This window comes from Toxoplasma gondii, chromosome XI (assembly GCF_000006565.2).
Source record: "Toxoplasma gondii ME49 chromosome XI, whole genome shotgun sequence".
In the NCBI taxonomy this organism is placed as follows: Eukaryota; Apicomplexa; class Conoidasida; order Eucoccidiorida; family Sarcocystidae; genus Toxoplasma; species Toxoplasma gondii.
Genome location: NC_031479.1, coordinates 1,561,562 through 1,574,538, shown reverse-complemented (window position 1 = coordinate 1,574,538; position 12,977 = coordinate 1,561,562). Strand labels below are relative to the sequence as shown.

General features: G+C 53.5%; 2 protein-coding genes across 2 annotated transcripts; both read right to left on the bottom strand.

The window, feature by feature from the left end:
• Positions 1–357: 357 nt before the first annotated feature.
• TGME49_310750 (emp24/gp25L/p24 family protein) lies at positions 358–6,747 on the bottom strand. The gene is made up of 8 exons (XM_018782642.1): positions 5,868–6,747; positions 4,968–5,078; positions 3,310–4,407; positions 2,947–3,030; positions 2,607–2,754; positions 1,900–1,993; positions 1,586–1,712; positions 358–1,211 (listed from the first exon to the last, which is right to left on the bottom strand). Exons 2-8 carry the CDS (start codon positions 5,049–5,051, stop codon positions 1,041–1,043), a joined length of 1,806 nt encoding a protein of 601 aa, XP_018635551.1. The 5' UTR covers positions 5,052–5,078; positions 5,868–6,747; the 3' UTR covers positions 358–1,040.
• A 2,113-nt stretch (positions 6,748–8,860) lies between these two features.
• On the bottom strand, positions 8,861–12,598 carry TGME49_310740 (hypothetical protein). The gene is made up of 2 exons (XM_002364279.2): positions 9,954–12,598; positions 8,861–9,579 (listed from the first exon to the last, which is right to left on the bottom strand). Exons 1-2 carry the CDS (start codon positions 12,007–12,009, stop codon positions 9,215–9,217), a joined length of 2,421 nt encoding a protein of 806 aa, XP_002364320.1. The 5' UTR covers positions 12,010–12,598; the 3' UTR covers positions 8,861–9,214.
• Positions 12,599–12,977: the final 379 nt, after the last annotated feature.

The window sequence follows — 12,977 nt, the reverse complement described above, 5'->3', positions numbered from 1 at the left end:
GTGCAGTCCTCGAAGGGCGACTCCTCCTCCCCAGACCTTTCCGTTCTGTGGAGATCTAGGATTCCAAATGGCCAGGAGAAAACTGGGCAACTGCCTCCGTTAATCATTTTCGCCGTGAAACGCATGGGCTCCGAGATGGCCTGTCGGTTTAACCTTTCTTCAATGTGTTTGTCAACCGGATCTAGGATCTGTTGTTCGTGCTAGAAACCAGAGCTGGGGCGACAATCACCGTCACCGCTTGAGAATTCAAATTCATGTTTCTTGAAAATGAGTAAAGCAGTTAAGTCGTACCGAATCAGCGATGAAACGAGTGGTGAATCCGTGTGTTGTACAGGGTTAAATTAGAGTCTCAATTTTGTGGGATGAAGGTTGATTGCAGAAACCGTTGGGAGGTTTCAGACTACGCGTTTCCGACTGTCTCTCAGCCCTCAGCTCGGCGACCCCCCTCCCCCCCTCCCCCGCCGCACCAAGTGTTGACAGGCATCACGCAGTTCCTGAACGACTCAGAGAGATCCTTCCTTTTGAGGAGACGGGGAGAAACGACTAGGAAAGTCTACGCAGAAACGAGTGACAGATTTAAGCGGTAGAAAAGCAAGCAATAACAAGCAAAGGTGGCCGACAGAAATCTTTTGAGCAGTCAGATCTGCCTTTCCTTGGTAGCTGTCCTAAAAGGGGCAGACCCCTGAGGAAAGAACGGTGGCTGCAGGTAAGCGGAGAAGAAAACTATCCGCCGTGTAGCTTCGTAGTGAACTCCGGAGTAAAGAGGTTTTCACGGTGTCTCCCAGTTGGCATTCTAAGTCGAATTCATCTCGTGCCTCTCGAAACAGAGCGTGAAGTTTCCTTCGCTGCGGCGCGAGGAGGGGCCGGAGACGCAGCTTGCTGCTGCGAGTTTCCTGTGTAGAGGTGCAGAGATCGCGTCTGCACGCGCCCGTGAGGCAGCCAGAAAGATAACAGGTTTTGATTCAGAAGAAACATCGACCACTGATCTGAAACGAAGATCTCGAAAACGCAGGTGCCGTCACCGCGGCGAAACTCCGCCCTCACAGAATGCGCTTGTCAGACACGAGAGACTGGATGTAAAAGACGTGGAAAGCAGAGGTGGTGATGAGACACGCAAACTCAACAACAGCCAGCCAGAAAAGTTTCGAGTGCAGCGCTGTGGCCGCCTCTGCATGCGAACGCTGCCGGATCCACAGGTAAGTCGTCTCCGCCTGAAGAAAAAACAGAGCACGGGTGGAGAGGGTCGTTAGCAAACGGAAACGGTGAACGACGGCGACGGGTCAAACGTATCTCGCTGTTCGAGCAGGAACCCGTGTTTGCCAGAAAACGAAGAGCCGCGCGCGTCAGGACACTGTCACCCTGCTCGACCGTGATGTCTCCAATACCTCTGCTGCCAGGTGAAAGTGACGGCGCAACGACAAAAGAGTTTCCTCACAACTCATGTACGTAAGAGGCACCTAAACCTTCCCTGAACGTTCGCGTGAGACTCGCGAGGCTGTCGAAGCTGGAACTGTCAGGGGCCTCACAGAACGGACAGGCATCCTCAAATTCCGACGAAACCACTGAGAAAAGCATTGTTTCGCACCTGAATATCTCTGAGCTGGTTCTGCAAGGTGTCTGCCATCTCGCCTGCCGTCTGAACGTGCTTCGGCATCAACGCCGTTTCGTTGCCTCGACCAATCGCGAACGTAACCATCCGACTCTCCAGCCACCTGTCAACAGCAACACTCACGGGAGCGGTGCATGTACACCGGATGTCGAGCCAAAAAAACGGTTTCTCACTTTGGGGGTCTACACGTTGGGAAAAAACGCGAGAAGCGGGTGCGTCGGGATCGTCTTCAGAGATCTACAGTGCAAGCACGAAGCGAAGCAATACGCACACCGAAGACCCGGCCTTACTGGTGGTTGGAGACAATGAACGAGTAAGTGCCCTTCTTCTTCGCAGTGAAGTAGAACAGACCCTCGCTCTTGCTCTTCTTGTAGATGATGTCGCCTGAGACAAGAGAAAAACCGGAACACCTGCTCTTGCGCCGCCTGCTGTTCCTTCGGTTCTTCGAAACGGAAAAGACATACGTGCAGTGAAACCCCACCGCTTCGCGAAAGACCACTCAGCAGATCTACAACTCGCTCCCCGTCACGCCGAGTCTCTTTCCGGTGACCCGGGGACCAGAGAGACCTTAAACTCTCAACTGGTGTGAATCTCGAGACGCTTTCCGCTTGCAGCTCTGAAGCTTGACAGCGCCATCTCGCTGGCGAGTGGGAGACGCAAAACCACGCGGGTCTTGCCCGTGCATGCAAAGGAAAACGGCAGAGACTTTGCACCGCAGGAGACTTGCCACCAGTTCTTGGTGTCTGCACACTCGCCCTTGACACACACCCTGTCTCTGCAGCCACCCGAAGAGACAGTCGAGTCTCCACGAAAAGGGGGGAACAGGATCGGCGACGAACAACCAGCTTCGAGTGAACTCGCAAAAGCCCAGATAGGCGCTCTCACGCGTCGCGCGGCTGTTCAGTTTCTCTGTGATGTATTTGTGAACTCGACCCTTTTTAGCTTCTCGAAAACTCCCTCTTCCATCACACGCATTCGCATCTTCTCGGGGCTTTACCATCGGGATCCGTGATGGAGAAATCCACAGAAGCCGAGCCTTCGTCGCCGCCGACAAAGAAACCTCCTCTGAGGTGAACAGCCCCGTCGTTCGCCTCGATGTGCTCGTAAAAGTACTCGTCACTTCGCGGAGCTAGAGGAAAAGTGACCTGCGAAAATGAAAACCAAGACACCGGCCTCGCCACCTCTTCCCATGCGTCGAGCCTCTCTCCCCGCCTTGTTCTCTCTCTCCACTTTTTACATTTGTCTCGGATCTCTCTGGTCCTTCACAGCTACGTCGAGAAGGTAAATCTCTGTTTTCGGGCAAGTCGTCGGCACATGTGGCGGGTCCTTGGTCTCACCAGCATATCTGGAATAAAGTTCTGCATGTGTTTCTCCCACTCTTCCATGAGCGAACTGGCGCTGTCGTCGTCGTCGTCGAAGAGCTGAAAAGCGAAAACACGAAAAGCTCAACGCATGCGTCTCCAGAAACCTACCTTCGTCTTCGAGTAGAAGAGGGGTCTCTCGACCTCTCCTTGACTCACGAGCGCGGACCAAAACAAACCGTGCGTGGATCTGGTCATGAAAATCAGCAATTTAACTTGTCAAAACTGTTTTAAAACGTCAGATCTTTCAACTGCCATCAAACGGAGTTGTCGCAGATCCGTCCTCTCCCCAAAAGCCTCTCTGCCCACAGTCTCTTTCTTCCAAAACCGCCCCCCTACCTGTCCCTCGTCTTCGCGGCGAATCCGTTCCTCCAGGTCGCCTTCTTCCTCTTCGCTGTCCTCATCTGGAGCTGCGGGCTTCATCTCCGCTCTCTGAGGAGCAGCGCGTTGAGCCTGCTGTCTCTGCTGTGTCGCCCCCCCTTGAGCCTGAGGTGTCTGTACACCCGCCCCTACACCGGCCTGGGGTGTCTGTACTCCGGCGCGAGGAGTCCCAGCGCCTTGGTTCGCTCCTCCGGTTTGCACAGGTCTCTGTTGCTGGCTAGCCGCAGGAGCCTGGCGGGCCTGCTGGGGGGCCGCTGCTCTCTGTTGTTGCGTTTGTTGAGAAGGCGTTCGCTGTTGAGTCTGTTGAGGAGTCTGTTGAGGAGGGGGCGGACTTTGTCTTGGCTGTTGGGCGGGAGGAGTCGGTCGTTGTTGCTGGCGGGCAGGCGCCGGTTGACCCGCCTGGGGTACTTGGCCCACAGGCGCGGGTCTCTGGGGCTGCTGGCCCTGGCGCTGGGTTTGGTACCCTGGGGCCGCAGCCGCCGGGGCCGGTTGACCCGTGCGCGCACTCGCAGGGGGTGGGGCCCGGGCCCCGCCCTGCGGGTACCCTTGTTGAGGAGTGCCCTGAGGCGGCGGCGCTTTGTACTGCGGCGGCGGCGGGGCCTGTTGGCCCACAGGTGCCGGAGCTCCGTACCCAGAGCCACCTTGCGGCCCAGGGGCCGGCCGGTTCTGCTGGTACCCACCCTGGGCCTGTTGAGGAGGTACGCCTCCAGCGTACTGTTGTGCGTACCCCTGCTGGCGCTGTTGCTGGTACTGAGGCACATACTGTTGCTGATACTGAGGAGGAACCTGGTGAGAAGGAGGCACTTGAGGAGGGGCGTTGTAGCCTTGCTGCGCGGGCGGGGCGTACCCCTGTTGGTCCTGGGGTACGTAGCCCTGCTGCTGCGGGGGTGGGTAGTAGGGGGCTGCGGCAGGCGGGGTACCTCCTGCATTGCTTCCCACGTCTGCGGAGCCGTAAGTGTTTACTGGAGGCGGTGGCGGAACGCCGTTCTCCTCTTCTGGAGCGTAGTACTGGTTCTGTTGATAGTTTTGGTAGTCCTGTTGACTGTCAGGGGGAACCTGCAGAGGTCACGAACGAGCGACACGGTGTGTCGAGAGTTTTTTAGAGCGTCTTTACTCAGCACTTTGGTCCCGGCAGAAGCCGCCGCGCTGGCAGACGCGTGAGGTGTGTGTGATACGGCAGCGGTGCCTCCAGAGGGGGAGAGCTTGAGCAAGAAACAAACGCGTTTTCACAGAGACGTTGGCCCCGTTTTTGAGCCGCGTTGTTTGCAGGTAATTTCGGACCCGCCCATATGGCGTCTTTTTAGGTCAACCAGAAGAGAAAACGAGACCGAAGAGAAACTCTGAAAACGAAATGCGGGAGCGAGAGTGCCCGCAGGGCAGACGCAGCGACGCACCAGACGCGCAGGAGAAAAACAACGCGGTGCTGGCGGAATCTAAAGGAGAGATGTCCTCTCAGTGGTCTGCGACACCGCCGCAACAGAATGAGATACACAGTTTTCGACTCGATTTTCTCGGGTAATGTTGCTCAGCAGCTCCGACCGTCTGCGCCCAGCGACCTAAAATCGACAGACGTGGCGTGTGACGCAGAAAAAACGACGCAAAAAGACACTACTTACCCCGTCCGTTTGATCTGCAGCAGAGGCCAGTCTGCCCTGAAGGCAGGCAGCGAGCAAGGCACTCAGAACAAGAAGGGCCTTCATGGTGGTGCAGTTGACGGGGGAACCGATCTGCAGGCACAGAAAACGCAGCGGTGGAGAGATTTCTTACGAGTCTGCGACGGAGAAAAAAAACTGAGAAAACAGCGGCACAATGACGAAAATGCACGGTGAAACAGTCGTTCAAAGAGTGTGCGACATCACGCTCAACCTCCCTCAAAAAGATTCGAAAAAAACAGGATCCCGCAGCCGTCAGAACAAGACACACCACAAACTCCCGCCTCTTCCGGTGTACGTCCGCCGTTGCGTCTGTTTCGCAACTTCCGTTGCTGGTATCCCTCGCGCATGTTGACACCCCAGACACCGGAAGGAGCGTCTGTCTGGATGAGGCACACGGAACGCGTATCGAGAACTTGATAGGCTCTGAATATTTCCTGCAGTTGCCCTTAAAGCGCGGAAATCACGGGGAAGATATCTCTTCTTCTGATCAGCGCACTTTATCAGCTGGGGCAGTTCACCTTCACTTGGGCGGACTGGGGAAAAGCCGATCTGTGAGCCTACTTCCGGGACTTCGTTTCGTCTCTGCTGTCCATCACTCATCTTTGCCGCGGGCTTCTTCGAAAGTGACTCTTGAGACAGTTAAACCACCCCACCCTGCACGGTTTTCAAGAGATTCTCGGACGTCTACGCCAAGATTAAACTGCAGAATACTCTAAACTAGCTTTTGCATCTTCCCACGTACAGTTCACTGGTGGCTACATGTGCAGTTGAGAGTCTCACACCAGAGGAGCAGAACACCTTTCGGAAGAAACGCGTTTCCTTGAAAGGAGCAAGCTGTTCCGCGGTGGTGCTCAGACATACCAGCTCTTTCACCTGTCTTCCGTAGTCCAGTGGGGTGTGTTGGAGGAGTCTTAGAATTTCCAGTCGTTTCCCTTGGCATACCTCGCCGAAACGATTGCCAACAGAGCTTTCGCTGGAGAGGAAATTCCGGACGGCAGCTGAGTCTGTTGTTCGATGAAAAGAGATCTGTGATTCGTCTGCGGGTCTCTAGGAAACAGAGGGCAAGGTGTAGGCGACGAGGAACCGGAGCGCTGCCCAAGGGCAGGGCTCGAAGGAGAACTTCGGGCGAAACAAAGACAAGACAAAGACGCGTGTTGAGTCGGAGAATGGAGGGGTGAGCTGCGGACGGGGAACACAGCCGGTCACAAACTCCGAAGACGCAAGCTTAAGAAGAGAAGGAACGGCGTAGACGTATCTGGGGTGTGTACGCAGAGGCGCTACTCAACAATGCAAAACGGGGCGGCCCACGTGATGGCGAGAGGCGCGTTTTGTCTGTGGTTCCGAGAAAGCCGGAAAACAAAAAGACTTTGGAAGAACAGCGACGAAAAGAACTCCACACACTGTTGACGAGTCTCCCTTCACTGTGTCTTCTCTCCAGGTGTTGATACAGAAGAGGGAGAATCTGGAAACGGCTCAGGAGAAGAATGTGTCCACGGTTGCAAGAAAAATGACGGCCGGTTGAACTGGGGAATAGAGCCAGGAGAATGTCTTTGTTGCTTTGACCGACTGGGCCATCGAGAAAAAGTCACTAGAAGGGCGCGATACAGCGGAGCGCCCTCCTCGATGTGTACCGAAAGACGCTCCAGAATTCACGGCGTGGAAGACGGACAACACCACAAAACCAAGAAGACACGGAGAGGAAAGACGAGACACTGGAGAAAAAGCGAGGAAGCCCCGTGTGATAAACACCGGGTCGGCTTTTGAGGGGTTACCCGGCAAGGCGTGGAAGAACAGAATGCAAAAAGAGTGGTGCGCAGAGGCAGCCCGTGAAAAAGCGCTGACGTGGCCCCGAATATACGCCGAGTCCGCATTTGACCCGCATGCGAAAAAAAGGGGTCGGGAATGGATTGGCTGTTGTTCCCCGTTTTCATCGCCACATGCCCCGAGGAAAATGCGTCTTTGTTCTCTGCAGACACGAGTTTGACCGTGATTCTCGCGCAAAACGATGAAGCAGACCTAAACATGCATCTCGTGCACGATGAAGAAAGGTGTATTCCTGTCTTCGGGTAGGGTATCGAATTTTTCGAAGTAAATGAAATATCACAACCAAGGTAGTGAAGCGCCGCTGAGCATGAAACATGGTTCAGTAACAAATGTAATTCAGTGTTCTGGATCAAATAACACTGTTTAGAACAGCAAGCATCGCCTGTTCCTGGAAAAAGGACAGCTCTTCGTTCAGTAACTCCAGGCCACCTTTCAAAAAAGTCTCGACAGCCAAATGCACAGTTTGTTTTGTTGACCCTCCATGTAACTGAAAGGATAAGATGTCTAATTCAAGTTTTGAAAGTGTAAGTTCTTGATCAATATCTACCGAGGAATTGTTAGCAATAGGGGCGGGGAGATGTAGCATCCGTTTAAAGTTCACTCTCCTTCCCGTCAGCTGTACCTCAATGCATCTTATCTTTTCTTCTAACGTCGAAAGTTCAGTCTTCTCCTGTGAGCTTTAGACGTTCAGAGGAACAGGAAACATGCGGTCAGACACGGTGACGAAGATGGAATGCAAGCACACGGAAGAGGAAGTTTTCACAGAGCTCGTTGCCTATTCATGTAAACGCTGCCGCTAGAGACGCAAATCCTTTCCAGTTTGTGCCACTGTCTCAGTTGCACTCCCGTCGGAACGTGACTTGCTAACGTCTTGCGCGGGCACTTAGTCTGAGCTTTCTCTTAGCCACACTTTGTGTGTCTACGCGGGAAAATGTCACGCACCTAAGAGCGTTTCTCAAATAATGTAGTTCATCTAACGGATGCCGTATAAAAAAGTTTAGCTCAGTTGTGCAGAATATCAAATTTAAAACGAATTAACTGTTAACTGACAAATCATAGTTCTGTGGATTATTCCCAGAGAGATCGTCACTTGTTTCACGGCGTCTGCGCAGATTCTGCCTCGTCCCTCGGGACTTCCACACTTTCTTTGACACCTGTCGCACTGTTTGTACCTTGTATGACTTTTGAGAGAGCAAGTGAATAAACTACTACTTCCCTCTTTCCTGTAGTATGCAAGGAAAGAGCTGTATGTTCTGGTGAGCGACTGCAGTATGTGATGGCGAGTGGGACAGAGCTTTCACCAGTTCTCCCATGACGTCGTGAGGTCGAGTATCGGACCCCGGAAAGACTCAAATATATGCGCTTTAAACATGACGACGAATTTATGCCCGTTCTGTTTTATTGCGTCTGTCACGCATCTCAACCGGGTGTGCTCAAGAGTATCGCTGCTCCAATGAGAATCGCGAAAAGGGGAAACCACGGGAAACGCCTGGTGTTTCGGACTCGATACTTCGCGAGGAGTTATAATGGAACCCATCCGGATCTCAACAGTGGACAAAATTCCACTTTTCCCTTCTTTAATCAGCCTGTCACCGACTGCTGTTACCATTCACCGGTCTTCCACAGCTGAGACTCAATTAGTTTTACTGGCAGTCCCAAATGCGGCAACGCCACGCTCTTCGACTCCGTCTGCACTTGGTGATGGAATAACTCTATTTGACTGTTACTTCACCACAGTACCGCTTTATATCGACATGAAAATCCCTTGGCCACTGTTGTATTACATGTTGAGCCCAAGTGTAACTCTCGCGCAGCTCACACATCACACGCATACTTCATAATATTTGAGTGGTAAGACGTTCTTTTGTGTTAATATGGCTCCAAGGTGTGTCCACAGTTTATCAAGGAGTGCGGTAGATCCTCTTGTGTACGCTGGGCCAAACTGTCCGTTGTGTCGTCGCGTGCGAGATTTTTTTAGAGCCGGTACACGAAAAGAGCTGCCAACGAAATTGGACCCCATGGCATAACGAGCGTGAATAAATCAGATCATCAAAGAAGTGGTCTGTTCTTTCTAGGTCCGTTTCACTGTTGCGGGATATCCAGTACCGCTCCAGGGACAATCTACCAAAATCGGGGCTCCTGGCACTCAGTTGCAGACTTCCCATAACCCAAAGTCACGTTGGGCTCAGGACACAGAGCAAAACGTTTTCGGTTCGCTCGCTGGAGAGACTCCTGCAAAACAAATCCGTGCCAGCCCCCGTAGGTGTGTGTTGCTAAAGTGGCATTGCACGAAAATACTAAACGTAAACATCGGGGTGTGACGCCTCAACTCTTTCGCGGCGATGCCCGGTTTCCCCGCCGGCTGGTCGGCGCCGGTTGTTTCATTATCCTTCCAGGCCAGTGCCTTTGTCGCCTTCTCCGAGACCTAGTTTTTGAACGTGTTCCTTGTCCATTTCTTGCTCCCATTCGGTAATGCCAAAGTCGTCGGTAGATTCGGAGCTCTCCAGCCAGGAGTCCGCATCGGCGGAGGATGCCTGAACCTCTGAGTCCGTTTCGAGTCCCGGATCCACACTCAGGGTTTCCTCGCTCTTGCGTAGTTCACGCGCTTCCGTGTCAGTTTGCAACAGCTTCGAAATCAGTGGCCCGGCGGGTCCCAGTTTCGGTTTACCTGGAGGCAGCGGCATGTCTGGCGTCTTGAGCACACAGGGGAGATTGCGATTTATCGGCGCCATGGTTGCAAACAGGAGATCTGCAGAAAAAACGCACGAAAACATACTCACGCGTGTGTCCGCAGCGCAGCCACAATCTTTGTCACTGCCCAAAGTGGCGGGAAAACTTCCCCTCAGGATCGAAAAGACCCCGTCTCCAGGCTAGGAATTGAGACATCCGTTCACCGCTAGGATTTGAGAAAGATATCCGGAGCCTAACTTTCTGTGCGTATCCGAAACGGCCTCGAATCCCCACTGTCTACTGCCCTTTCCTGATATCACCGAGTTCACCGCACTGTACTCTACGGCACCTGCAAATCCGTTCACTCATTTCGCGCTTGTTCTCCGGGAAACCCCGCATCAGCTGAAAACTCTCGAATCCCACAACAAATCCCTTTTCTGCCGAAAAGCGTACTGTCGATCCAGCAGGCGAGAAGCCAGACGAGTTGGACGCTCGCAAGCGCGGCGCCACTTCCGAGAAAAATTAAACCGCAGAGAAGCAAGGTGGAGTCCCGGCCAGGTTTCCCGAAATCGTGTGGTGAGGTTGACCCGGACCCTAGAAATGAGATACCGTACGTCGCGAACCTCTCGATCCCCTTTGTTGTCACCTCTCGGCTATCGTTTCCTGGGTAAAGCGGAAACTTCTCGTTTACTGACGGGTAAGGCGACCGTGCCAGGAAGGCGAAAGCGGTTACAGGCGCCTCATGGAGATACCCTTCAGGTGGATCGTTCTTCGCGGCCGAATCGCGTCGTTCTCGATTCCTTCTGGGCATCTGGTGCCAACGTAACTTAGGTGTGAACTGAGTTGGAACCACATCACTGATCTTTGCTGAGAGACTTTGGGACAGGCCACGAGCATTCAAAACATTCGCTTGAGCATCTGCTGTCACGTGGGACGAGCGGCGCCGGTGGTGTTCCGCAAAACTACTCGTTAATCGCAGAGTTTCCAAATCCTGGTCACTTGGTGTCATTGCCTGCTTTTTTCTAGCGCAGGGCTGCGCAGTTCTCTCTTCGACTGAAGACAGCGCTGCGTGCGTCTGGAGCGTCTCAAGAAAAGATTCGATGTCCCCTGTCTCACTGGGATGAGTCACATCTTGGAGTGAGCTGCGGTTCGGAGGAACAGAAGTGGAAGGAGTGTGGCGAGCGAAGTGTACAGACAGTGAAATGATGCCCGCAACAATCAACGCACACCCGCATGCTGTGACTCCATGCCGCCACAAGTTTTGCTGAGCAAATGCATTGTATTTTCCAAAAAGGTGAAGGGTCTGCTGATCAGAAGTTCCCTCGTTCTCGCGGCAAGTTCGCGGTTCAGAGTGCGCTTTCTCGTTTGACGGAGCAGTTAGTCCAGCGGAACGGGCAGCCGCGGTGGCAGTCGCGGGGCCAGACAAATTTGGAGAGCTGCGGGGAACTGGAGGACCAGTTCGTTTGCCTGGAACTTCATTGGTAACTTCTGGCGGATGCGTTTCCACCGCAAAATGTGTCTCGGAACTGTCCAGCGAATTCGACGGCAAGAGTGAGGGAGGGGGGCACTGAATGATCTGTGTGTCCGGCGGCCGGAAAAACGAAATTCTCTTCTGATGCAAAGCGGTGTAGTAGACGGCGGCGCGGCTTGCATGCAGCCCCAGCAGGACCAAGAAGGCGATCCAAGAAGGTGAGCTCTCAAGAACGGAGAGAAAGCAGTGGGACGCTCTGCCTCCGTGAGGACGAGGGGACCGGAACATGAGGACGAAAACTTGCGTGACCAGCAACAGAGGCAGAAGAATCCAGACAAAGAAGTGAGGCGTATCTGCTAAGATGCCATTGAGCAAGAGAGCACACGCTAGAAAAAGGCAAGAGACTGCAGTGTTCAGAGGGAGTTGAACATCGGTAGAACACCCCAAGAGACTGTTAACGAGATTTAGCGGATGTGCACAAACCGCCGCGAGCAGCGCAGCGAGGAGAATGGACTGTAAGTAGAGCGGAACGAAGAAAAGAATAGTTCCAACCTTGAAAACGAGGAACAGTGCAACGCTCGTGAAAGTTCCTAGAAGGGCAGTCGCCAAAACAGCGCCTCCGAAAGCCTTCACCAGCGAGCACGCTGGCAGCACGAGTTGGTAGAACGCCGCTCGATCCCATAAGACTAAAAGAAAGAGAACGAGGGCACTAACGAGGAGAGCTGAAAGAGTGAAAGCCCACGCAACAGAGAGTAGACACCGTACAGTTCGCAGTCTGGTGTACAGCCTCTCTAACCGATGCAGTTTCTTCAGATACTCCCGATGCTGCGTTCGCATCCGGTCAATTTTCTGGTCGCCTCTTGTCGCTACTTGGCAACTGTCCAGGGCGCCTTTGTCGCTCGGCTTGTCTCTGGATCGCCCAGATCCTCCCAAGAGAGCTGTTCGTTCTTCATCTTGAAAATGTGTCACTGAAGCAGCTCCGCGACCGGCATTCGCTTCTTCGGGCGCAACTGCACTCGGCGCCGGTAGCTTAGTCATCGTTGTCCATGGGCAAGGCGCCTAAAAAGTAGAGGGCTTGCAAACTCTGGACAAGGGACGAAGGTGCATTCTCGAGGGGTAATTCAGCGAGACTTGCCTCGCAAAAGCCTCGAGTTTCCGGGAGCAATCGTGTGTCCAGGACACATTTTTCAGCTCCCGCTCTCGGGGGGGCGGCGCCGAAGCGCGGGGGTCGAGCAGGTCTCTGGCTTCTTGAACGTGCTGCAGCGCTCGACTCAACAGCACACTCTGAAGAGAGGAAAGCCACTTCTTCCAACGCTTATCACGGGGAATAAGCCTTCAGTGGAGAAAGAGTAACGGAATCGCGACATCTTTTGGGGGGAGCTCTGCGATCCAGCGTGTGTAGGCGCGAACAAGACATTGGGGTTACCAGAAAGAGGACTCCAGGGAGGTCCTCTTCAGTTCGGATGTTTACGAAAAAGGGGAGCAGCACAAAGAAACAACACACTGTCTACACAAAGAATGCATTTTAAAGGGGGCGAGTTTGCGGAATGCTGGTTTAACGGCCCGCAGACTTTGGCTAGCGGCAGACTCACGACGCGGCCGGATGAGACAAAACGCGCCTCCCGCCGAATTCCAAGGAGAGTCAAAAACAGCAGAACTGCCTTTTCCCCTGAGCTTTGAACGAGGCACAAGAAAAGCGGAACACTCCGTGCGCTAGGTTCTTGAGGACTGGAAAAAAGAGAGTCGAACTCGCTAGCCAGCAGCAGCGGAGGGCTACTCAACAACGCCAGCGACCCTTGTCTTGACAAGATGCCTAATTCATGGGTTGCCGCAGACTCCGCAGAGTCAAGTCACTCAACAAAAATCTGGTCCTTTCGTTCATCCTCTTTATTGGTACTTTGATGACATTTAGATGACGTAAGTGCCAACGACAAAGTGTTTTGGATGTCTACAAATACCATTCAGGCAAGGAGGGATTTGTGCAGAGATGCCAGGATGGTCAGGGT

Excerpts from the sequence above, each read along its gene's own strand:
- TGME49_310740 (XM_002364279.2), bottom strand. The coding sequence starts at position 12,009 with ATGACTAAGCTACCGGCGCCGAGTGCAGTTGCGCCCGAAGAAGCGAAT. Across the intron at positions 9,580-9,953 it reads TCTCGCCTGCTGGATCGACA|ATCTCCTGTTTGCAACCATG; the intron begins GTACGCTTTTCG and ends TTTTTTCTGCAG.
- TGME49_310750 (XM_018782642.1), bottom strand. The coding sequence starts at position 5,051 with ATGAAGGCCCTTCTTGTTCTGAGTGCCTTGCTCGCTGCCTGCCTTCAG. Across the intron at positions 3,031-3,309 it reads GCCGCGAAGACGAGGGACAG|CTCTTCGACGACGACGACGA; the intron begins GTAGGGGGGCGG and ends TTCGCTTTTCAG. Across the intron at positions 1,994-2,606 it reads CTCCATCACGGATCCCGATG|GCGACATCATCTACAAGAAG; the intron begins GTAAAGCCCCGA and ends CTCTTGTCTCAG.